The 26,579-nt window shown below is 45.6% G+C and overlaps 1 protein-coding gene across 2 annotated transcripts; it reads right to left on the minus strand.

Annotated features, from left to right (window-relative positions):
• Nucleotides 1–864: 864 nt before the first annotated feature.
• LOC115907872 (hepatocyte nuclear factor 4-beta-like) lies at nucleotides 865–26,579 on the minus strand. 2 transcript variants are annotated; one of them, XM_030956062.1, is made up of 10 exons: nucleotides 26,465–26,579; nucleotides 19,619–19,790; nucleotides 17,681–17,775; nucleotides 10,057–10,163; nucleotides 8,900–9,055; nucleotides 8,251–8,338; nucleotides 7,195–7,347; nucleotides 4,106–4,342; nucleotides 2,062–2,175; nucleotides 865–998 (listed from the first exon to the last, which is right to left on the minus strand). In XM_030956062.1, the coding sequence occupies exons 1-10, from the start codon at nucleotides 26,577–26,579 to the stop codon at nucleotides 865–867; spliced, it is 1,371 nt and encodes a 456-aa protein (XP_030811922.1). The 2 variants fall into 2 exon arrangements, with proteins under 2 accessions (XP_030811922.1, XP_030811921.1); XM_030956061.1 differs by having other exon boundaries at nucleotides 19,619–19,823.

Below are 26,579 nucleotides of genomic sequence, written 5' to 3' on the forward strand. Positions count from 1 at the left end.
TTATGAAAAGTGGCTCACAGACTTGCCTGTTCCTTTTCTTGGCTAATTTAGAGCCACGTTGCAGTCATTAGAAAGAAACACAAAACTACAGACAAATCACATCTGTGTACTGGGAAAAGGTATTTTGGGGCACTTGCTTCTTCCAAAAAGGTTTGCAGGAGATAACAAGCAGGGTTTGCGATAAGTCAGCCTTGATTTGGGGTTTACCAGAGCAGCAGCCACGGTGAGGCAGAGATCCTTGCTGCTGTTAGATGTGCTCACAAGGTAGAGCCCATCCACTGGCTCCCAAATGGACTCTGGATATACTGGAAATTATGGAAAAGAGCAAAATGTTGGCATTCCTGTTCATAAAAAAGAACTGGGCAGCATTAAGTGTCGGGACAAGGCCCCTGTGGGTGGAATAAGGCCTTGGAATTCTAAGGATTGTGATGATATTTTTCCTAAAGCCTAACAGGAGAAATGGGACTGCAATTAATTAAATTTGTGCTGGGAATAGAACTTTTGATCCCAACTGAGGCCACGCTGCGCGCACACAGGAGCTGTGCAAGGCGCTGGGACGGATGGGGACAGCGAAGGGTCACGAGCAATGGTCACAACCCCTGAAAACCCAAAGAGCTGCCAGTCCTGGCCCTGCTGAGGAGGGCAGCACCCCAATCCTTGTGCCGTGGGGGTGTTCCTGGTGGGAATTCCGTGCTGGGGCTCCTCTGCAGGCCGTGCCTGTGCCGGGCTCACAGGCGGGGAAGGGCGGGAGCGGCGGCGGCGGGCAGGGGCGAGCTGTGCTTGGCCTCTGCAAAGAGAAAGGGCCCGGTTCACTGTCAGCACGGATGCCACCGAGCTCCCAGCTCCTCCTTCCTCCTCTCCCTGTCAAATCTCCTGCTTGGGCATCGCTGTGTGAGGCAGCAGCTGCACCACGGCGCTGGGCCCTGCGCTAGAGCCTAGCTTATAGTCTTCACTGCCTGTGCTGGCAGAAGGAGATGGAAGGGATGTCTCAGGAGAGGCTGTGGGAGAGAAAACAAACAGAATTAACGTGGACTTGGATGCTGTTCAATGGAAAGCAGCAAACCATCCTGCAAACCCCAGAGCAGGAGCCTGGGGGATCCTGGCACGTCCTTCTTTCCTGGCTTGTGAGGAGGCACAGGACGGACTGGCAGGCATGGACCAGTTCTCCTCAGGGTTTTGCACTTGGGGAATGCCCCCCAGTGCTTTTCAATCCTTCATCTCCTTGTCAGAGAGGAGCCTGCAGCCCCACTGTACCTCCTCTAATCTCCTTTGCTGGAAAGGGGTTTAAAAGCTAAATAAAAGCCATTTAAAATACATGATGCCAACATTTGTATAGCTGAGAAACAGCAAAATACACCACGGGAGGTAAATGATTGTAACTGGCAGAGGGAGGGAGACTGTGAGTACAGGACATTGTGGTTGTTAAATTCCACCTCCTGTTCTACTTTTCCTTTTCCCACAGCCTGGTCCTACAGGGGATAAATGCCTTAACCCACTGCCCAGCAGTGCCCAGGGTGATTGAGGATGGGCTTGGATTCAGGTCCTGTTGTTTGGCAGCAGCCACAGGGAACTCCTGCTATAAAGAACCATCTGTCCTCTATTGTGGCATCTCCCAGAGCTGCCAGATCCATAGAAACACACAATCTTGATTTCTAGCCCTTTTTTCAGCCTTGTGTTGTTTTAGTAACATTTAAACCCCCCCCCTGGGTCATGCTAGCATTAAAAACCCTAACTTCTCTTTGGAATCATGGAAAGGAGTCAGCCAGGGGGGCTCCGAGCTCTGATTCCAGTGTAACACTTAAACACATATAAATAAACTTAAATAACTAAAATAAACTTACATTTACTTCAATAAACTTAAAGAACTTAAATTAAATTTACTTTAAATAAATACATAAACTTTTTAAATAAATAAACTTTTAAAAAATAAATAAAATTTTAAACAAATAAATAAATAAACTTTTTTTTTCCCTGAGCTGTGTCTGCTACCCAGCTGTGCTGACACTAATGATGTAAATAATGTAAAAATGGGCTGTAAATAACATAAAAAGAGGGACATACGGTCTGGAGCAGTGTGGATCACAGAGGTCATGTTGCTTTGCAGGACATGTCCTGGCAGTGGTTCCAGGTTGAGGCTGGGAGGTGCTGACTGGTACTGGAGATCAGCAGAGTTTCCTGCAGGTGGGATTGGGAAGAGACATCATTCCTTGCATAGCTCCCCACAAGACGCTCTGGGCTAAATCTTTTTCGTGCAGAGGATGTGGAAGACCTCTGTGAGTGAAGGTTAATGGCTCATCTTCGCTTCCTTCCTCTGCTCTCAGCCTCTGGCTGTGTAGGAGCAGCCCCCTGGGATGTCTGGGCTTTCAGCTGCTCTCCAGCTGCCTGGGGTGTGTCCCAAGTGCTGCTCTTATCTGGGTTTCCCATAAAGTTAGAAATTTTACATGTTTCCAACAAAAGATGTGTTATCTTCCTTAAACTGCCTCCAGCTGGAGGCCTAAGTGGAGTACCACACCACAGAGGGGATCCTTTGCTGTGAATCTCACCAGATTTCCAGAGCTAGGCTGGAAAGAAAGGCTCTGGGGTTGGACTGGAGTGAGAAGAACCCTTCAAGCTACAATTCATCAAACGGTTTTGGTTGGAAGGGATCTCAAAGCTCATTTCAACCCCATGCCATAGGCAGGGATGCCACCCACTGTCCCAGGTTCCTCCAAACCCCATCCAGCCTGGCCTTGGACACTTCCAGGGATCCAGGGGCAGCCACAGCTGCTCTGGGCACCCTGTGCCAGGGCCTCCCCACCCTCACAGGGAAGAATTTTTTCTCAACATTCCGCCTAAACCTTTTCTCTTTCAGCTTAAAACCCTTTCCCTCCATCCTCAGAGAATTCACAGAATGGCCAGGTTGGAAGAGACATTCAAGATCATCGAGTCCAACCCAGCCCCAACACCTCAACCACATCCAGGCTTTGTTAAACACACCCAGGGATGGGGACTCCACCACCTCCCTGGCAGCCATTCCAGAACTTTATCACTTTTTCCTAATATCCACCCTATATTTCCCAAAGAGCCCAACCCCACCTGAGCACAGCCACCTTTCAGGAGCTGTAGAGAGTGATGAGGTCACCTCTGTGTCTCCTTTTCTCCAGGCCAAACACCCCCAACCCTTTCCCTGCATCCTTCCCCCCAAAATACTCCCAGCAGACACAAAGCCCTACAACAGCTTTGACACAGCCCAGCTTGGCTACCCCTCCTTGGGAGGGCTTTGTACTGTCACTGTCATATTTTCTGAAAAATCCCTTCGCCAGGATTTCTTCTCCTGGGAAGCTGAGAAGCCTCAGAGAAAAAGGAAAACAGTAATTATCTGATTTGCTTCTCCTGTGTTTTGCTGCTTTGGAATGTGGTTGGAGATTGTTGATCCAACACATGAATTGTTTTGACTTAATGACCAATAATGGTCCAGCTGTGTCGGGACTCTGGAGGGAGTCACGAGTTCTCATCATCATTCTTTGTATGTACAGCCTTCTGTATCCTTTCTCTATTCTTTAGTATAGTTTTAGTATAGCATAATAATATAATATAATGTAATGTAATGTAATGTAACATAACATAATATAATATAATATTGTAATATAATATAATGTAATGTAATATAATGCAATGTAATATAATGCAATATAATATAATGCAATGCAATGCAATGCAATGCAATGCAATGCAATGCAATAATATAATATAATATAATATAATATAATATAATATAATATAATATAATATAATATAATATAATATAATATAATATAATATAATATAATATAATATTGTAATGTAATATAATGCAATATAATATAATGTAATGCAATGTAACGCAATGCAATGCAATATAATAATATAACATAAAAATATAACATTATATTATATTATATTATATTATATTATATTATATTATATTATATTATATTATATTATATTATATTATATTATATTATATTATATTATATTACATTATATTATTATATCATATCATATCATAATAATTTAGCCTTCTAAGAACATGGAATCAGATTCAATCATTTCCTCCCAACGACCCCAGAAAATACCCCATCCCTACCTCCCAGCAGCATCTCCTGCAGCAAGCTGTCGATCCTGGCCACTCCAAAGAGCTTCACAAACTGCACCTGCTCGATCATCTGCCAGGTGATGCTCTGCAGGGGCGGCAGCAGCAGCAGGATGTCGCTGAAGCGGCCCCGCGAGTCGTACTGGCGGTCGTTGATGTAATCCTCCAGGTTCACCTGCACCTGGAAGCGCATGTTCTTCACCTTGCCCGGCTCGCTCAGCCCTCTGCAGTCTGGCACGGGGGGAAATGCAGTTAAAATTGCTGCCCTGTTGTCCTAGGGTGAGGTTATGGTGCTTGTATCGCCATTCGTGTGTTCTGGTTTAGGGCAAATTTGGGAGAAAACCTCCAGAAAGCAAACCCACACGGCCCCTCCCCACAGCTGGTTTGGAAAGGATTCCTTGGAGAGAAGTGGAAAGAACCTGTTTATTTAACAGGCACAGCACCCCCCAGCACACAAAATGAACAATCCCAGGTGACACCACTCTGTCACCGCTCTGAGAAAGATGACAAATTCAGAAAGTCTCTCCTGGGGGTAGTCGCTCTGTTATCAGTCCCTCCGGTGCTGGGGCAGCTGCTGCAGCCACAAGGTGCAAACTCTGGGTGTTTCCCACGTCCCAGTCTGGAGCAGGTTTGAGTGATTCCAAAAAAGGGAAAGGAGAAACAGTCCAGGAAAAATTCAGACTGCTTAGCTAAACTAACTAATGAGCAGAAGCAAAAAGCAGGAGAAAAGCAAAAAGCAAAAGCAGCACCATGTACTGCCCTGTCTGTGTGTCCCGCCAGCTGTGGGCGAGCGGCTGATAGCAAAACAAAACAAAACATTCACTCTTCAGAGCCAGTCTTGAAGGCACAGAACATGATATCCAGCATTAACAGAACACACAAATGGGGATACAAGCATCACAAGGTCACCCGAGGACACCTGCGCAGGCAGATGTTGGTCTGTCAGGCAGTGTGATGGATGAGTAATTGGATGCTTGACTCTCACAATTAAAAGGCAAATATCCTGTATGTTTGTTAAGAGAAGTTTTATAGATTTATATTTGTGTTTTACCCCCTTGTGCTGTTATCACGGGGTGGCCTGATTTTGGGTTTGGGACATTTGGGAGGGTTGGCTTGTTACTGTGGCATTCAGAATTTAAGGAAGTGATTCCCACCACTGGACAGCAGAGAAGGATTTGATGGACAGAACTTTGGGTGGAGCTAAAGGGTTAAAAGGTGACACCTCCACGGGTCTGGTGAAGTGCTGGCATTTAGAGCCTCCCACTCCTGCCTCTGCTGCTATCTAAACCTGAGATTTCTGGATCACTGCACCATTTCCTTCACTGTCTGCAAAGAATCCACAGGTAGTGATCCTAGCGCCACAATATTTTCTCTATTCAATTGAATAGAGAAAAGTCTATCTGTCTTCTGTTGTATCTTTGATGAGGTTTTAATAAACCTTTCTAAATTTTTGGAAGTGAGTAGCATTCGTCAAAGGCAGGCTATTTGCAGGGAAAAGGATGAGATGGCAGTGATGCTCTGAGAGGGTGTCCAAGATCAGCTGGCAGGCTGGGCTGCCATTGCTTCACACCTCACATGGAACAGGGAAACAGTGAGGGGAATTGGAGGGAAAACAGTAATTGGAGGAGAAACAGTAATTTGAAGAGACTTTGAAGGGAAACTATAAGAAAATATGAGCTTGCTTCACATGGATGTGTCTGCCTACTGCCATTAGCAAAGGGGAATATTTAGAAGTTAAAATATTTATCCTTCTAAGGAAACAGCCTGGAATTTTCCCCTGAAAACTTTGAGTCACAACTGCCACCACTAAATAGTGCCTGTATGTTGTCACTACACTGGCTGCAGCATCAGGTTCTTGTCTTGCTCTCCTGTCTTTGACCTGTGGTCAATCCTTTTTTTGAAGGACCACTGGTCCAGCTTTGCTTAAGCAAATAAATTTGTCCCTGGGTCGGGTGAAGTGCTGGCATTTACAGCCTCCCACTCCTGCCTCTGCTGCTATCTAAACCTGAGATTTCTGGATCACTGCACCATTTCCTTCACTGTCTGCAAGGAATCCACAGGCACCACATTTTGGGGAATGTAGTGCCAAGAGATTAGATAGAGTGGTTAACAAATGTATTAATGTGTCAGCACCAAGCTCCGAGGACATTCCTGCTCGTTAGCACGGATGAACTTCACTCCACACTCCCTCCTTCCAGCTGAAACCTCAGCACCTCATTGTCACATTGATTTAAAGCTGCACACTGATCAGCTGAGAAGGTAATTTGTCAAAATCACTTTGATGAAAGGTAATTTGTCAAAATCAGTTTGATCCCTCCTCTGTTCACATCAGGCTTTGGTGAGCCAAAGCTCACGATGTTCCTGAAACTCCTGGATCTTGATTTTGAATCAGCGAATACAGCAAAACCCCCAGTAATTAATGGATGATACTCTGATTTCTCCATGCTAAAAGACAAGAGGGCATTGTCTGGACTTTGGGATTGTTCTCCCATGTCCTCCCTGAGCTCCAAGGAGATACCCACTGGGACCTGGGTCGAGGTGGAGCCCCCTGTGTTTCTGGAATAAACACAACAAAGCTTCGAAACAAACTGTTTTTCTCTGTATGTTCCTGTTCTCCATCCTGTGGATCAGCCCTGCCCTGGGTTTCTGCTGGCTTCCAGCAAGACCCATTAGCAGATCCCTGATATTCTGGGCACTCTGAGCAGCCCAGCTCTCTGTGGTTTCTGATGGTGCTCTCTGGACTCTTATGGATGCTCCACAATGCTGCTTGTTCGCCTCTCACTGCTTATTATACATAATTAATGCAGGCATGTATGTCCTTAATGATCATTCCTGCATTTCAGGCTGATGGGCTTTCCCAAAGCCAAGCTCCTGCAGCAGCCAAACTCCTGCAGAGCCTTGAACATCAGCCTGGCTGGAATTCATACTCTGGAATTGGTCACTCCTGCCTTAAACCTGCGCTGCTGAGCATTGCTCATTACAGCACGGGCAGGCTGAGACGTAGAGCTGCTTCCAAGGGGTTTTCCAGGATTTGGAGAGCCCCCAGCTGCTGTGCAAGTCCTGGCAGCCAGGGGGAATCTCACCTGGGTCAAAGAAGATGATGGCTTTCAGGCAGGCGTACTCGTTGTCATCGATCTGGATGTCCCGCAGGGGCTTCACCAACTCGTCCAAGATTCTGGTGGCCACACGAGCGATTTCCAGCTCTGGGCAGTGCATTGGGATGATGAAATCATTCCCTGGGGAAGACAAGAGGAATTCCCCATCAGGTTTTGGCTCTAGCTCTGGTCTCACCCAGCAGTTCCCTGATAGTCCCAGTGCTGTTTGCAGCAGTTTCCAGCCTGCAGGTTTATAATCTGATCTGAGAGAGAAACAGGGCCCAGATCTCATCCCCGGGTGCTCATTTATCTCACCCACACTGTGCACAGCCTGCTCTGTGTGCTGCTCTGCTTTGCCCTGTGTTACATCCAGCATCTGTTTGTAAGCAGTGCTGCACTGCTTTAATTTTGGTTTTCTTTTCTCACACAATGTTATCCCTCTCTCTTTTCCTTAATGTGAAGCTTTTAGGGTCAGTATTCCCATTTTTCCAAGAACAATCCCACCTGTGGTGGAAAACACCTTTTTTCCTATAAAATAATAAATAAATTGAGAAATAAACAATTTTCCTTTTCCTATAAAAGGAAACACCTTTTTGCACTGTAATTTTTAATAGACATTTCTGCTAAGTTTTTAAGTATCTATACCCAAATACCTCATTGCTGGGGCCTTGGCAATTTCAGGCACAAAACCAAGACAACCCCATTTGAGATGCAAACTGTAGTTTTTAATAGACATTTTTGATAAGTTTCCAAGTATCCAAATACCTCATTGCCGGGGCCTTGGCAATTTCAGATACAAAACCAAGACAACCCAGTTTGAGATGCCATTTAAATCCTGGGGATTTTTCATCCATAATTTCAAAGCAGTGAGGGAACAGTTACAAAAATCCCGGTGAATTTACTGGTTCCTTTTTTCCTCCAGCACTGTGTCTCCACCCAGATGCGCAGCCCAGGAGTGCAGAGGGGGTCTCAGGGATGCAGAATGCTTGGGAATGACTTGGGAGGGGTGAATTGTAAAAGCAGGAGTGTGTTTCACTACCTTACCTAACAGCAGGAAATCAGTGTATGGTATGGACCTCTTGGCTACCCCGAGGAGGAGATGTTCCCCTGCGTGGGCTCTGAGCAAGGCAACCTGGAGGAGACAGAAATGAGATTCCATTGGAAAAGCAGAGGATGGAGTGCTGAGCTGTTGCTGTTTAATTAAGCCCCATTTGGTGTTTGCTTAGGTCTGGCAGATCTACAGATAAAGTTCTGTTCAGGGCTAGAAAATATCAGTGTATCCTCACTTTGAGAACTGCTACATTCATGGCAAACTAAATGAGAAGCTGTTTTTAACTAAAAGAGCAAGGAGGGGCTTTGAGTAATTTGAGGTCCTAGGAAATAATCAGATTCTACATTCAATTATTAGGTACCAGTAAAGGCAAAATCAGAACTGCCTTGTAATTCAGAACTGCAGCAGCCTGACACAAACAGAATTTTTTGACTGGATCTTTTGCAGGTTGGACTGACCAAATCTATATTTTGAGGGACTTTGGCTACTGAATTTATTTTTAACTGGTCCCTCTTTCTCTCCTGTTGTTTGTACTCTGCAGACAGTGATCTGTATGTTAATGCCAGATTCTCCCATGAAAAGCCCAGCTGGGAATTCCTTCCAAAGGCACTGGATTTACTGGGAAGGGCCATTGGGATTTACCTGGTCGTCGAGGGGGAGCTCACAGAAGGCTGGGATGTATTTTGCCCATTCCACCAGCACCAGGAGCTGCTGTTTCATGGATTCACACACGTCGTTGATGGTGGCAATCTTCTTCATGGCAATGTCTGCGCTGTGCACGGGGCTCAGGGGTAAATACTGAAAGAGAAACCAGTTTGGGCTGTGTCTGCACCAGTCCAACGCTGTTTTATCCCCCTCCGCAGCAAGGGCTCATCCCTGAGGAGATGATCCCGTTGTGCTCGGACACTTTGGGCTCAGCTGTGTCCGACTCGCAGCCCATGGAGCAGCTTCCACGAGGTGGTGCTCAGTCCCAACACACACCCAGCCCTCCTCAGCCTCCTTCGCCGCTCTCCAGGACAAAAATCAACATTCCCATTTCAGCAGCACCGTGTCTCAGCTTCCCACCAACCCCTCCTGCCAGCCAAGGGCATGAAATGCATCCAGCTTTTCTGCCCCAGGTTGCTGTCAGGGACCCAAAACTGCTTTTTTTGATCTCTGCAGGGCTGAGTGGCAGGGAGAGGGTTAAAAACTACAATTTTTGAAAAGGAAGTGGGCTCATTGCTGCATGTAATGTGCAACATCTGGACCCCGTGTTTCAGTGGGGAAAGGGTGTTTGCATAAGAATTTAAAGGACGCTCAGGGTGAAATTAATGGTGGGGCATGAAATAAAAAAGCAATCAGTGTCAGCTGAAGCCCAGTGGATTTACTCACATTATTTTTCTGCCCTGATAAAGGAGTTATGTGCAAAGATACAATCAACCATGACTGGAATATTGTGTTCAGAGCAGGACAGAGTGCAGCGAGGAAGGATAAAATTCTGTGTGAATGAAGTGAGATTTTAGGGGTGCAGCAACAATTTAGGCTGGGGGAAGAGGGGACCTGGGCTCTGCAACATCCCTCAGCCCTTGGAATTCCAGCTTTCCATCTCCCACCAAAGGTGCATCTGCTCCCTGAGGGATGTATGGCCTTGATAATGGATTTTTTCCTGTCTGCTTTTGGATATTTTGCATTTTCTTCCCTGTGGGTTTGTGCAGGAGCCATCCAAGGGCAGAAAAACCATCCAGGCCTGGCTGGTTTAGCAGGCTGGGGTTGCTGGGGGCCATGGACCCGTTTGGAGGGGCTGTCCCCACATGTCCTACCTGCTGTGCCATGGCCTCAGCCTGGGTGAGGATGTTGATGGAGAGAGAGCCATTGTCCTCATAGCTGCTCCTGCGGATGCTGATCCTGTCACGCTCGTTCTGCACGGCTGGAAGGAGAGAGAGAGGGGCTTGTGTCAGTGAGAAAATCCCAGTGCTTGTGTGAGAAACTCTCAGTGCTTGTGGCAGTGAGAAAATCCCAATGGCTGTGTGAGTGAGAAAATCCCAATGGCTGTGTGAGTGAGAAAATCCCAGTGCTTGTGTGAGAAACTCTCAGTGATTGTCCCTGTGAGAAAATCCCAATGATTGTGCCAGTGAGAAAATCCCAATAATTGTGCGAGTGAGAAAATCCCAATGATTGTGTGAGTGAGAAAATCCTAGTGCTTGTGCCAGTGAGAAAATCCCAATGGTTGTGTCAGTGAAAAACTCCCAGAGCTTGTGGCAGTGAGAAACTCTCAGTGACTGAGTGAGAAAATCCCAGTGCTTGTGCCAGTGAGAAAATCCCAATGATTGAGTGAGAAAATCCCAAAGATTGTGTCAGTGAGAAAATCCCAATCGTTGTGTCAGTGAAAAACTCCCAGAGCTTGTGGCAGTGAGAAACTCTCAGTGACTGAGTGAGAAAATCCCAGTGCTTGTGCCAGTGAGAAAATCCCAATGATCGAGTGAGAAAATCCCAATGGTTGTGCCAGTGAGAAATCCACCCCAAGCAGTGGCTGCTGCTCCTTGTGGTCCCTAAACAGGAGTGGATGGGGCTTTGCTCCTGCAAGAGCCTCCCCTGCGGCTGGGTTTGGAATAAACAGGCTCTGGGGAGGGGAAAAGGCCACTCCAGAGGGAGAAGACCAAGCACCAGAGGGGGATGAGGCCATGTGAGGGTCAGAGCAACACCCATGGGGGGTTTGCTGGTGCTACTGGATTTGATGCAGCTCAGGGGGGATTTGGGGGTTTGGTGTCACCTCTCTCCATGTGGCAGCGCTGGAGCCCTGGCCTTTGTGCCCCTTTGTGCCATGGCTGCGCTGAGGGCTCTGTGCTGAGCTCCTGATGCAGCAGGGAGCTCCTGGGGCTGCCCCTCACCTCATGGCAGGGCTGGGAAAGCACCCCCTGATGCCACCTCCGAGCAGCCTTGAGTGTCCCCTTTCCCTGAGCTGGTGACCCCAGGGGACATCACCACCCCAGGGCAGAGAAAGAGTCACTGCACGAAGGAAGCTCGAAGAAAAGGAAGTTTAAATCCCCCTCAGAACCATTTCCTCAGTGTTGCCCATCACACAGCTGATTTCAGCCAGCCTGTGACACATGAAGACAGCAGCAAGCCGGGGTTTGTCACCAGCCCTGCTGCTGCAAATCCCTGCTGGAAACCAGCTCAGAGTCCTGAATCAGCAACACTACCAACCCTGGACACACTGCAGGGACCACAGCGGAATGAAGATCAACCCAGAGCCGGACATGCCATGGTGAATTGGGAAAAAACCACTGATTTTTGAGGCCCATTCCACCCCTTAAACCATCCTTCCCCCTGAAGCACCAGCCACATCCATCATGCTCCATCAGCCCTGCGCAGGGAACAGAAGGCAGGGATTGCACTTCAGCATTTATTTTTGCAGCAGCCTCTGAGAGCTGACTCACCCCCACTGCAGCCATCGGGTGAAACAGCAGCAGGGGAAAAAATAAAAGAGAATTTCAGTTTAACCCAAGCTGGTTTCAGTGCTGGTTTCACCCTCAAGCCCTCTTGCCTCTGTCCAGCAGCTCAGGGCTGGGGAAGGAGCCTGAACACACTCAGTGTTCTCCTGGCAGCTCCCAGATCTTGGCTACAAACAGCTCACAAAGGCATTTGTCACATCCCTGAAGCAGAGGGAGCAGGCAGATTCAGCATGTGGCGATAGGGCAGCACATCCCTCCTCCTCCATGCAGCAATCCCAGACAGATTTCACTTTATTTGGGGTAAAATGACTCAAACAGAGCTGCCAAAGCACAACTCACTCTGTGCTTTAACCCCTTGGGTGCAGAACGCTGGGGGTTTGTCTCAAAAGTGGCCAATTTTGGGAAGATTTTTCCAGCATTTTTTTCCCCTTTCTGCAGAATCAGCAGAGTTATTTTGCCATCATTCTTTTGAGTCTTTGCCTCGCTGCTGGGTCTTGTTTTAGAGCGTCAGGACTCATCCCTGGGAATCCATACAAAGGAAAAGACGTGGGCACTACTTTGCACAGTTTGAGGGAAGGTGTTTTTTCCTGCCAGCTCGCATCCAGCCACTGCTCTGTTTTCCTAACCAGCCTCTGATGAGGGGCCAACAAAGCAAAAGGGCACAAAACAAGCCCCAGTGACAAAAATCAATGCCTCCCCTTATCAACAGGGTTTATTTTCCAAGATCTGGGGCTCAGCCTTGCTGTCAGTCAGGATCAGCCTGTGGGGAGCTGACTTTGTACCTGCATCCATTTCTGAAAGGTGCCACGCACAAACACATCCCTGGAGCATTTTCAGGCTGGGGACACTACAGAGAGGCAATTTGTCATCAATTTTAGAGAAAAAACAGCTTTTGGGAGGCTCTGCTAACCCTGCTCAGACTGCAGCATAAGGTGCTCTGGGCATGAGGGGTCAGCCTGAAGGTGAAGGTGGTTATAGGAACCACAATCTTGGCACTTCATGGGTTTTACTGAACCACCAGAAAGACAAGTTTTGCCTTTCCAATCAAGCTACTCTTTTGATTTTCTGTAAATCCTACAGTGCCAGGCAGACCTGGTCCCCCTGACAGACTCCTTTAGGAAGCCTCAGCCTGTTTTTCCCCCGAGTATTTTTATGGCACATATTTCAGTGCTTCCCTCATGCTCTGATAAGCTCAATCTTCCAGTGCAAGTGGATGGTACAGAGTGACTTTCTCAAGGTGATTTGGGTGTTATCTCTGAAAGCACCCAAGATGTGATGGAATTAGATACAAAGGGGAGTTAATGTTTCACCTGCCACAAAAATTAATCTATTACTGTGCAGTGATTATATTGCTGTATTTATTGTGTTTGTGAACGGGAAGGGACAGGTCACTCCTGGTGAGGCCTGGGGGTGCTGGGCTCAGCTGGGATCTTGCCTTTGCTGTCAGTAAAACCCAACAAACCTGCAGGAAGGGCTAAAAACCCAGTGCTGGATCCCTCTGTCTCCCAGGGGCTGCTATTTCCAGAAGTGCTTGGCAAAATCTTTGCTCCCTGTTTCTTTTCCCTTCTCTGCACATTCCCAAAGGCACAAAACGCCACAAAGAGCCACCCAGCCCTGCAAGGAGTCCCCAGGATGGTGCTGGGCAGGGACAGCCTGTCCCTAAGCTGGGATTTCCCACAGGGAGAGGGGAGAGAGGGCAGAATGATGCTGGGGCCTCCCTCCAGGGAATTGTCCCTGGCTACAGCACGTCCTGGCAGCGGGAAGAGGATGGGAAAACAAACAAACCCTCCCTCGGAAGGGTTTTCTGTCGCTCTGAGCAAGGCTGGACACTCTGCCTCCAGCTCTGGGCAAGCAAACAGGGGCTGTGGGATTGCAGCAAGCCCCTGCTTCCCAAACTGTTTGTCCTCACTGCCTTGCCACGCAGGGCCAGAGTGGGATGAGGAACCTCCAGGGAGCCCAGTAAATGGGGCACAGGGACTGGCTGGGAGAGCAGCAGACCAGTAACTTTCCACTGCAAATGAGGAGATTCCAGCTTTGCCTACACAGGAATTACTCTTTCCATCATTATTCCACTGAAACCAGCCTCAGTTAATGGTGGTGGGGTTGGAAATGTAGTGATAAATGGCGCAGAGGGAGCAGGAGGAGGGCAGTCCCTGCGTGGTGCACTCACCAGTGTTCCTGTCTTCACCGACAGATTTACTCCTCCTGCTGCCTGATTAATTTATATCCACAAATAATCTTTTTTTTTTCCTGAGCTACCTCGGATTTTGTAGGTGTGGTGTGTTTTATTTGCAAATAAATCCCAATGGTACACGTACATTTAATCCTTTCATGGGCTTGTGGGCTGATTTATGACTACTGAAGGTAGAGAAGATCCTTTATCTTTTCCATCCTTCTTTGCAATAAACTGCAGTCCCAGCATTCTGAAAGCTGGCAAAAGAAATGTGCAAACAAAGGTATGAAACAAGATAGAGGCCCTGTGAAGCACTAATAAAACTGTCCTATAAACCTGTCCAATTTCACAATAATGAAGAACAGCCTCAAACCCTCCCTCAAACACTCTCTCCTCCTTACTGTTGCAGCAATAAGTGATATAACATTTTTTTTTTTTACTTCTGCATAAAACTAAAGAAGTTCATTCACATTCATAAATTACTTGGAAGGGGATGAGAGGTTAAATATTAACCCCTCATTTTTTTTCCCCCCACCAAAAGCAAGCTGAATCCTGACAGTGCAGTGCTGGCCTTTCAAAAGCCTTCCAGGTTATCAGGCTCCATGTGAGAGGAGATGACCTGGCTCACTTGAGAAATCACACCCTGCTGATTTATTCCAGGTTAAACATGATCTCAGGGAGATGCTAAAAATAGAATCCTGCTGTTTTCTTTGGGTGTTTGAGTACGTGGTGTTCTACTCAGCCAATGATGCTGCAGTGACCAAAACCCTGTCTGGTGGCATTGTGCCAGACAATAGAGATCAAACCTTCTGAGCCAACAGAGGAACTCGAGGGAACAGCCAGAAAATCCCCAAAACATCCAGAGCACCCTCTGGCACAGCCCCAGCCCAAGAATAAAGGAGTGAATCTCCTGTAGAAATCTTAGATCCTGATCACAGAGCTGTTTAGGACATGAGGGGTTTTTGTTCAGGCAAGGCTTTCCCTCTCCCCTCCTCCTAAATTAAATACTTGTTATTAAAGTGAATTATTGATACCAAAAATGCAATTGGGATAGTTCTGAGTGAACTATTTTCTAGGAAATCTGGGAACTGGACTTTCCACAAAACTCAAGTTTTGTCCCTTCCCTGCTCTCATTAGTGCTGATGGAACCTGGATCCCATCTCAGTTCACAAGCCTCTTGTGGAGGGCAGTCCTGTTCCTTCCTGAAAATAGGATCAAATTCAGGCTGTACAGACAAGGCAATCTAAAGATCAACAGGTAATTTTCTCAACCATTCCCTGGGGAGCCTGTTCAGTGCCCCACCAGTCTCTGGGGGAAGAACTTTTTCCTAATATTTAATCTAAACCTCCCCAACACAGTTTAAATCCTACAGCCCCAGGCAGATCTGCTCACCATGTAGCTGAGGTATTTGTATTATATGGGTTTTTCTTTAGGGAGAAACTTCCCTTATACCAGGCTACACAGTTCCTTGTAATTCCTTATCCACTAGACAAGTTTCCAAAAGGGAAAAAAAAAAGAGAGAGAAAGAAAGAAATATCCAAACGCGTCACATCACATCTCACAACACATGAAGGCTGGGGAAAGAAAAAATAAAAACAATCTCTCTGGATCCAAAATTCCCGTTTATCAGTCAGTTCTGCCAGGGAACAGCAAGTTCTCCAGGCTGAGCACACAGGCACTGAGCAGTGGGTCAGTGGGGCACGGCGAGGGTGACACAGCCCCGCTGACCCCACCCCGGGTGTATTGTCACAGCCAGCCTGGGAAAAGGATCCTTTCCAGCTCCTTCCCCTCTGCCGTGGATAAACAATGCTACTGCCACACCCTGGAAACTCTGACTGCCGTTATTAGGGCCGGCCCCAAAGGAATGTGCCAAGGAAAGAGGGTTGTGCCAGTGCTGGGACACAGAGTATTGATATCATCACTGCCACCTCCCCAGACCAACCCCTGCACGCTCCAAAAGATTCTGTACAAATATTTGGCCACTCCAATAGTGCCCCGTCCAAGACATGGCTTCTCCTTCTCCCTAAGGCTTCGCAATGCTGTTTAATATTAATCTAGAGCCACCCAAAAGCAAATAGCTGTGTTCTTTTTGTGCACACAATTGTGCAAGAACTTTTCTTTCCCAGTCCTGCACATGTGCTCGGGACAGAGCTCTGGTCAGCTAAGCTCATTTCTGCACAGCAGTTGCTCAAGGTGCTTTAAAATCTTCCTTGCCAAACACAGGAGCGTTTTCCGAGCGCACAACCTGACTGCAGTCATAAAAAAGTTTCAAGGAATGTGACGATGTGGAACATGAAATGAGTCATCTCCCATCAAGCTGCACTCAGTGATGGAGCCATGAGCCAAGGTTTTATAACTTTTACCATAAAAACCTATAAAAATCATGCTTCGGCTCAAAGAATAGATCTGATAACGAGATTTCAGCCTTTCCAAGCAGTGCAGTTTGCTGCCTTGGCAGTTGGCTTGATCCCATCTAGAACTGACCAAATGAGCTTCAATTTTGTCTTTATTAATTTGAGCACTATTTGTTTTTCCATCTGCTGTATTTACTCAATTTCTCCTAAATTAAACCAGTCGGCATTTTTGCTTCATCTATGATTTATGCCAGGTTTCAAAACACCCTTCTTCTCCAGGAAAACATATGGTCAGAACAAGGGAAAAGATCATTTAATCACCAGTAAAATCTTATGAATTACCAGAAATCGACAGCAAATTTCCCCTTGGGTTCAGTGGGGCCACAGTGTCACCCCTTGGGTGAACTTGGTGACACAGAAAGAAACTTCCAAGCTCCTTTCTACCTCCCTCATCTTTTAGCTGCCTGTGGGTTGGGGAACAGCACAAATGAAGGGTGAAGAGTGTGAAACAGCACAATGGGTGAAGAATGTGAAACTATCACCCAAGAACCTGCACCAACCTGGGGTTGGGCCCCCAGTTTGTCAGGCACTCAGTAGACAAGGAAAATCACAATAAAACAGGATCATCCACACTCTTCCAATGTGCAGAACTGGACAAGAGCTGTGGTAGATCCCAGACTTCCCCAGGGAAGCTGCATGTAGGCACAGGTTGACAGAAATGGGTGTTTTCTTGCAGAACATCAGGCACTATGACAGTATTTCCTTCAGAAAGGGCACATCCTGCTGGTCACTGGCACCCAAACCTACAACTCTGCTCCTCCTCAGTACAAATCGTGGGAAATGCAACAAAAAGTCTTGGCCAGTATGGGATTGGCCCTTCAGTGCTGGTGCTGGCTCCACCAGCAGCACGACCAAAGTGTTTTGCTCTGAGTCCTGTCCCCTGCTGGGGTACATGAGTCAGCTGTGGGGGACACATGAGTCACCCTGCTCCTGGAGCTCTGCCCATGCCCTGCGCCATGCAGGAGAGGCTCCCACTCCTTCAGGCTGTACCTTGCCCTTGCACGCAGCTACGTGAGCATCAGCTGAGCCAACCAAACCGCCTGAGGCAGCAAACTGATGGCATTTATGAGACTGGAGGTGGCAGATCCTCGCTGAGATTGGCACAGGTGGGATTAGGGGTCATACCAGTGGGTATGGAGAGAGGAAATTGCCATTGTAAAGCACTTAGGGACCTAATTAGCCCTGAGGAAGCTCATCCCTTTCCCAGGACTAAAAGACCAGCCTCACAGGATGGGTGAATAACGTCACTGGGCTCTCATTGTAGATAAAATGGCAACAAAAAATATCTCTGTGACCCACAATCATCATCTCTGAGCCAGTGCTGCTGCTGCTCCCCACCATGCTCTGCAGTGGAACAGGGCCTAAGACAGCGGCAGGAAGGCTGGAAATGTCTCTTTGCACCCACCTTCTTTCTTCATGCCAGCTCTGAAGCATTTCTTCAGCCTGCAGTACCTGCACTGGTTCCTCTTGTCTTTGTCTATCACACACTGTCGGTTGAACCTGGGAGGAGATGGGAAATACAACATGGAGCAACCATCTGCGACTCCCTCACCCTGAGCAGCCCCAAATACAGCCCCTCAGCTCCTCACTGCATGATCCTAGAGAAGAGTCAAAGGTTTGCCAGAAATGGATTGAATCAATGTTGGCTTGGCCCAGCTCCTCCTCTTCCCCACCGCCGCTCCTTCCAGCTGGGAGCTGCAGACCACCCACCCTGCAGGCATTGGGATGGTTTTGGCCATGAAAACATGACTGTGACTCCAGTTGTGCTTTTGTAGGAGCTCCATCTCCCACGTCCAGACAGTTTTTGGGTGTTTGGCGTTGGGGTTTGTCTGGTTTCACTTGTTAACTATTCTATGATCTGCGTAGAAAAAACGTTAAGGGCCACAAGGCCTTTGGGTCTGCGGCCTTGTTCTGAGGCCCATGGCCTCCCAATCCCTCCTCCTTTCCATGGGGATTTAGGAACCCTTGTGCAGTTCCAGGGGTGGCCCACACAGCCTTGGCAGCCCTCCCCATGGAGGGTGAAACAATGGAAGGGGAATCTTCATGCAGAGAGGAGATGACGTGGGACCATCAGGCTGTAAAAGCTGAGGCACTTTCCCAGACTGGGAAAAAGCCAAAGGTACAAAAGCCCAAAGACTTCCAGAGGAATTCACGTCTGCCATAAGCAGAGCTCTGAGCTGGGCTGAGCTCACCAAATAAGGGCTTGCACACAAGCTTGGCTTCAATGCTGTGGATCTTCCCCGAGCTGCCAAATATCACAGAGATTCATGGATTCCTGGGGAGAGGCAGCAACTCTGCTCCCAGGAGACCGACAGCTGAAGTTTCAAATAAACCATTACAGAGCTCATCTCCTCCTGCAGGAATCCCGCAGCTCATGGGATGGTGACACCTCAGGTGTCTTCCATGTCCTGGAGTGATAAGGGCACCAGGAACATTTTGAACAAGTAGGGTGACTCGCATTGGAAAAATTTGGAATGCCCTTAGAGGAGGAAAAGCTTTGGAAAAGAAAGAAAACTTCCAGGTTTTAACTGGAGATGAAGGGCTTACGTGTATTGAGGTTTGGGATTTCTTTCCACTTTCTCCTGTGCGAAAATAAATGTCATTTTTCCTAAGTCAATCAAGATAGCATCTTTATAATTTATAGCCTCCTTCTGGCAAAAAACCCCTTTCAAATGTATACCTGTGTGCCAAAGTGGATGTGAATCATCTCTGGTGCACACATATTTCTCAGAATATTCATAAAATCATCACTGATAAGTCAGTGTACATAATTTATTGTATTTCAAAACAAGAATGGAGAAGCTGTGAGAGGGCTTTGGAGGTGACAGATTCCTGGATGCCTGTTGTTCTTCACCAGGAAAAACAAGAAAGATGAAATCTCTGGAGCTTTGGTCCTTTGCCACCTTGGCTTCCCCTTGCTGGGCTGTGACGAGGTCATGGTGTCACTCCACACCCAGTGTCTGTATTTAGGTATTTTACACATCAGTCAAAACTCAGGTTTTAGGTTAGACTGGAGGATCTCAAAGATCTTTTCCAACCTAGTCCATTCTGTGGCCTATGAGTTTCCCTCCATTCTCAGGTCTTTGATTTTCCCTCAATTTACCCCACGAGGAAAGCAGTGATGCCGAATTCACTCCATGCACCACAGAAGGTCTCAGGGCCCAAATAAGGTAGGACTGAGTTTAGAGATAGGACTGAGTTTACTCCTTATAAACCAAACTGCAGTGCTACTGGTGGCCTTCACAGCATGGCAAATTGGCATTTGAGATACAATCCCTTGATCCCAACCCCAAATCATTTCCCACATAATTCGCATTTGTTTTTAATTGCCGAATTTCGGTACCTGCAGGAGTAGACGTGGTTCTTGCGGACGCTCCTCCTGAAGAAGCCTTTGCAGCCGTCACAGCTGGAGGCCCCGTAGTGCTTGCCAGTGGCTCTGTCCCCACAGATGGAGCACAGGGAGCTGACACCGTTGGGGAGCAAGTTGGTGTTTGCTGACTCGGCTGCGATGGCCTCTGCGGGCACAGAACGGGCACAGTCAGAGCTCCCTGCCTTGGAAACCTGCCACTGGGATATTTCATGAAAAATCCCTTTGCCAAAATATTTTCTCCATGTTTTGCTGCTTTGAAATGTCATTTAAAGAGTTGTTTACCCAGCATGTGAATTGTTTTTAATTAATAACCAATCACAGCCAGCTGTGTCAGACTCACTGAGTCTGTCACGAGATTTTATTATTCATTCCTTTCTAACTTTCTATTGTCTCCTTCTCCTATTCTTTTGGTATAGTTATATAATATAATATAATATAATATAATATAATATAATATAATATAATATAATATAATATAATATAATATAATATAATATAATATAATATAATATAATATAATATAATATAATATAATATAATATAATATAATATAATATAATATAATATAATATAATATAATATATCAGCCTTCTGAAACATAAAGTCAAGATTCTCATCTCTTCCCTCGTCCTGGGGACCCTCAAACACCACCACAGAAACCTCTAAATTTATGGTCATGCTCTTCCCAAGATCAGCTCCTTTCTGGTATTGGTGTTTTTCTTCCTCTAAATGATCAGAGGGATTTCAAGCTGCATAGCCCAAACTGCTCCTGAGAATTTATCAATTATCACTGCTTTCCTGGAGAGATATAAAGAAACCTCACTTGCATGTGAGTTTTATGTTTTTTGAGGGATGGGGAGCCACCTTCTCAATGAGATGCCTGGAGAACATGGTTCAAAGCTGGTCTCCACAGAAGCCAATGGAAAAAAAAGCTCATTAACTTGAATAAATAGAATGCAGAGAAGAAACAGCAGAGGCAGAAAGGATGAACTGCTTCATGCCCATGTCAGAGGTGCTGAAGATAAAAGATTGCTCTTGAGAGCTCCTCTGCAGCTGGAAGGCAGAGACAGCAGCTCCCACAGGGATCACTTTGGCTCTAAGTCTGGTCCCTCCTCTGCAATTCTCTCTGAAGAGGCTCATTGCTTTCCTCTAGAAAGCAACAGAGGTGTGCAGGAAGATCAGATTTCTAAATTGGGGACCTAAAATTAGGTGATATGAACACCCTCTGTCATGTCCTCTGTTTGCACCCACTCATTTGGGGCAGGAATAGCCCTGCCCCTGTGGGCACACACTGCTGAAAACTCCCCTTGGAACCTCTCCCTCTGCCCTAACCACCAGGCTTGCTGCCCTCTCAGTCCTAATCTGAGGCACAGCTTGGGGAAGGAAAGGACAGGAGACCCTTGCAAGGAGGGCAGCTGACAGTGTTTGTGTCTCCCCATCTGTTTGCAGAGCCTGGCACTGGCTGCAGGATGATTTTATGAATTTATCACACCTCTGGGATGTTCTGTGCTCCAGGGGAGCCCATCTCATCTCAGTGACCTCAGAAAAGTCCCTGGGACGAGGCACACCCTGATCTGTCTCTGGGGTGGGACATCCTCCCAACAGAGGAGGGGAATGCTCAGCTTAGCAGTTTCTTAGAGAAAACTGCTCAAAGGGGAGGAATTGCCACCTGATCTGCCCAGAGAGAGTTTTCTAATCCATAATGCATAAAAACAGCTCTGGGTAATCCACACACAGAATATACAGACAGAGAATGAGAGAAGGTTATTTTTGTGTGTGAATACACATAAACAAATTATAGTGAAAGTATCTGCTGTGCAACAAAATTTGTAATCATCCCCTCCCCCCCCCCAAAAAAAATAGCAAAGCCAACAAAGCTTAAGTTTTTCAAAAACTCAATAGTTTCTTAGCTAAGACTGAGACTAAGACATTTTTAGCCAAGATTTCTCTAATGCAAAGTTCAGACTTCCTGTCACCTCCTAAAATAACCTTTTTGGTCCATATTCACCTTCTGGTGTGTGGATGAGTAAATAAGTGGGTTGCAGCAAGATGGGAGCAACATGACAAGAACCAAAAATCATTCCTAGGTCATAATGACAGGAATTGAGATTTGCCTCTTCCCAAATTCTGTGTCAGATTCTCCCAGCCCTGACATTTGTCAGGAAGTGACACTTGGGAACATTGTCTATGTCGGAGATGTTTAATGGCAATTTAGGTTGATTTTAAGGGTTTTTTTCCATTTTTTTTATATTACTTAATAACTTAGTATTAAATGAACAGTACAGAATATTCCTTTGAGGATAACTGCAGAACATTTGGGCATCTGTTGTTCCATCCATTTTTTGAAGGAGCACGTGACCATAAACAAATGCACTGTGTTGGATTCCATTTTAAAAATTTGCACAACCGAAATAAAGATAAGGAAGCCAGTTTCCTCTTCACTCCCCTCATGCTTTCTCTAGACTTCAGAGGAATCAAGCCAAGGTCAAACAGCTTAGGTGTCCAACAGACCCTTCATCCAGGACCAGACTGCAAAATATTCCTGATGCTGGAAAGTATTTACTCATCAGAAAAGACTTTATTTCCTTTTGTATAGGATGTGAGAATCTGCTTGCTGTTATAAGGAATAAATTAATAATCTGGCCTTAAACCAGGTATTACTGGAGAAGGAACCATGAGCATTGTGTGTGTGAGGGCCCTTGGAAATTAGCAAACCAAATTTTGCCCTCACTTGTATCCATGGAAGCACAAACAAATCACCAGGGTGGCTCTGGGTTAGGGCAGCCCCACAGCTAAAAGTTCAAACCCTGGGAGGGAGCCACGTGTCCTTTCCAGCTGAATTGGCTGAACAGAAATTTTAACAAATAAAAGGAAAGCCCTAATCCAGAATGCACATTAATCATGATCACAATTTTTAATTACGAAGTCCTGTCAACCAGCTAATGATGGGCTCCAAATGAGAATTAGCTCAGAGAAGAGCAAAGCACAGCTGATATCACAGGCACCAGGAGACTCTCTAACACAGCTTTCAAACCTCCCCAATATTTGGGTTTTTCCTGGACTGATCTCTGTGAGGAAAGGCAGAGGAAGGCCAGGATCCCTGGCAGCACAGTCCTCTGCCTGCCTGGGAAATCTGCTTTGTGTGCTCCATCCCTGCCTGACACAGGGAGATAACCTGAACAGCTCCTGTGCTGTGCCACGGTGCCTTTGAAATCTCCACTGCAGAGATGCACTTGATTTTGTTCTCCAGGAATAGACCACAACTCATCCTGACTTTGTGTGGCTCCCAGGCTGAGCTGAGGCCCTGCTTGTGGCCAGACCCCTCACTGGGGCTGCCCTCAGCTTCACTGGCAGAAATATCTGAAGCTGGTTTTTGAGTTAAATATAATATTTTTTAGTTATATATAACTTTTTTGTTATAGATAATAAAAAATAATAATATGATATGATATATGATATGATATGATATGATATGATATGATATGATATAATATAATATAATATAATATAATATAATATAATATAATATAATATAATATAATATAATATAATATAATATAATATAATATAATATAATATAATATAGTATAATATAATATAATATAATATAATATAATATAATATAATATAATATAATATAATATAAATATTTTTATAATTTTTGAGTTATATATAATCAGTGTGCAAACTGGGATCTCCCTACGGCTGAGAAGAGCACCCAGTGGCTTCCCCAGATTTGGGATCAGCCAAGTTCACAACTGAAATGCGCACAAATTTTTTGGTACCTACTGCCTCTGTATGTTAATCATTGTCTGTCCAGGGCTGAGATGATAATGCCAGTTTTACAGTGATAAGAAATGACACTGAGGATGTTCTCATCATACCTGACTCCTGCACTGCTTTTCCTTTCAGTTCCTTTACTGGCTACAGCTCTTCTAGATGCACATTGTAAAAGAGAATTGGCTTGCAATACTTTCCAGGGTGGCTTTTATCTACCAGGAAATCCAAGTTTTTGGTGCACGTAATTTGCAGTTAACAAATCCCCAAATTACATGTGCTGGGCTAGAATGTGAAGAGAGCACAAATGTGGGTTTAGGGCTTGAACACACACAGTGAACTCGGTGCCAAAGCCGGCATTGTGAAACCTGTACACACAAATGTAGGGCAGGAGGGGGTTTAAACCTTGGCCACGTGCAGGGCAGCCTCTTTCTACATCAGCTTTTAGCAAATAGAGGAGTTTTTGAGATATCAAACCTAGCTGTGATTTAGTGACCCCAAATCCTAGCGGAATGATGATGAAGGTGCTGTTCCAGGCGCTGGAAGCTCCAGGGATGGGAAATCACTGCCAAAACATCTCTGGTGGCTTTTGCACGCTCTGAACTGGGTCAGACTGGGAAAGATTTCACCAACCTCGTGCCAGGGCCCCAAGGATCAGTGTGGAGTGTGGGGCTAAGGCAGGACCATGAGCACCACCCTGGCAGGAAGTGCTCCCCAACTGTCCAGTGAAGAATTGGGGCTGCATTGCAGCAATGCTTCACATCTTCACCAAAATGAGACAGCTCTGACAGGGGTGTGAGGGAATGGCCATTAACCACACATAAAAACTGAGAATTATGGGTTGTACGGCCAGCCAAGGTGAAGGAAACAAATTTGTGCAGAATGGGAAAATTTCTGCTGCTACAACACATATTTCACATAGGAAAGACAGAATTAGTAGTGATTTTGGCTCCTTTCTTTTTGCCATTCTTTCTATTTAAACCTTACATATTTCTTATATCACTCCCATAAAGTGTTCTATTCTTTATTTTGAATTAATCCTAAAATATTTGGCAATTTATGAGCTATTTGAAGGTGGAAAATCCAAAATACATATCTGGGCAAATCTCAGAATGATAGCAGCTTCATGAAGAAGAAACATCTAAGCACAGGAAGTACTCCACAAAATTATTCCACCCAAAATTTTGATGAAATAGTGTTCTGAAGAAGGAAAGAGTTGGTTTCAAGAAAGAAATGACCTTATTTGAAAATATTCCAATTTTCACTTTTGGAGTTGTTCAGACAATAAGAAACTGCACTGAGTCCACCAAAATAAATATTTCATCCTTTCCTGTTCATGTTTATAGAGGGCAAAGCTGTCATCATCTAGTAGGGAAAATACAGATGAACCTTAGGAGAGATATAAGCAATCTTAAAAAAATCCAATATAGTTATAAAAGGTACCTAAAATGAGGTGGTTTTTTCTTGAGTCTAAGAAATTTTAAAATATTTCTGAAGCCACAAGGAAACAGTGATTTTGAATTACCTCAGGGGACTGAACTCAGCTGGACAGCAATAGATTTCCATGCATGGCCATTTCATGTATTTTTTGAAGTTATTTTTACAAATGGTAGAGAAGGACACTTACCCAAGACAAACAAGCTAATTTCAAAGCAGCTACTTCCCGAGAGAGCTGGTTAGTCATTAACAGCTAAACAAATAACACAATACCGTGTTCGATAAAGTTCAGAAAAAAACTCAACCTGTCAGTTCTACTGCGTGAATCAACAGAGAGCCCAAACAGACACTGGTGGTTCGTTTACAAAATTATATTGAATTTCGGGGAAATTTCTGCCGCTTCAAAAAGTAAAAAATATCTTGTTGTTCAATGGGAAGTGGCAAAGCAAAACATCTGTGTTAAATGACATTTCTGGAGTAGGATGAGAGGTGGAAAGCTTTCTGCAAAAATAAGATCCAGTCTAGCTGGAGCTTACAAAAATTATATCTTTTGAAAAACCTTGATTTGGAGACAGCCAGAGTTTTACAGAAGGCAATTTTAAATTCAAGTTCCTTTGGGCCTTTTAACTTTACATGTCTCCTGACCTCCCTCCAGGCCCTACAATAATATGTCTAATCATTTTATATTGTAGGTGATATCCCTACTGAAACTCTGATTTCTTTTGATGAGCCAGTTAATGAGCAAATGTGAAAATCCCATCTTAATTTCACTAAGCTTCTTAGCAAATTAAAAGCCTGCCAAAACTCTCCGAAGGGATCGCTAACGCCGGAATCTCATTCAGCAGCACGATTGGTTTCACGCAAGATGACCAAAATGCCCTTTATTTTTACACAGCGAGAAGTTGATTTCACAGGATGGAGTTCACTTTATGTCAGAGTACTTTTGACTGCAGAAAAACTAAATCCCGCACAAAGCGATTTATTCCTGTGAACCAAGCGGAAGTCTCGGCGTATAAACACTCCCGCCTCCCAGCCAAGTCCTTTGTGCCCTAAAAACTGTTGGACCATCTTGGTAGCCAGAAAAGGAATACAAAGCTAGCAATGGTTTGGATATTTGTTTCTCAATTCAAGTCCCCAGGACCAACTTAAACAGGGCACACGGTCATGGACAAATGCCGTTTGGGACGACATGTTTTCCCGAGGATTAAATATCAACTGAGGTCGTATACGGGAATGAACCACACATTTGAACGAGAAACATTGGTAATAACTCCTCTCCTAAGCAATACAGCAGGATAAAACCAGGGAATGCCATGAAGATCGCTACCAACACCTGCAAAACCTGGTGGGCTCTTCAGGGCATGACAATCAGCCCGCCAATGAAAAGAATAACCCAAAAGAATAACTCAAAACGGGACTGGCAAGCAAAGGGGTCATGTTTCAGCCCAAACATCACCATGGATGCAACAGAGGTTGACAGGTCAGCTGCTTAAATATTACCCCTTCCACCCTTTGCTCCACACCAGCCACCAGCCTTTCCTCTGTGTCCAGCTTTACAGAAAAACTAGTGGAGCTTATTCAAGAGAAAACGAATAAAAATCTCACCGGTGTTACTGGGGAGCACGCGGAGGTTGTCGAATTCCAGCATGGTATAAGAGGAGTCCAAGGAGTCGACATAGTCTGGCATATCCATGTCCATGATGGACTGACAAAGCTTCAT

The sequence above is a fragment of the Camarhynchus parvulus genome, chromosome 11, assembly GCF_901933205.1.
Source record: "Camarhynchus parvulus chromosome 11, STF_HiC, whole genome shotgun sequence".
In the NCBI taxonomy this organism is placed as follows: Eukaryota; Metazoa; Chordata; class Aves; order Passeriformes; family Thraupidae; genus Camarhynchus; species Camarhynchus parvulus.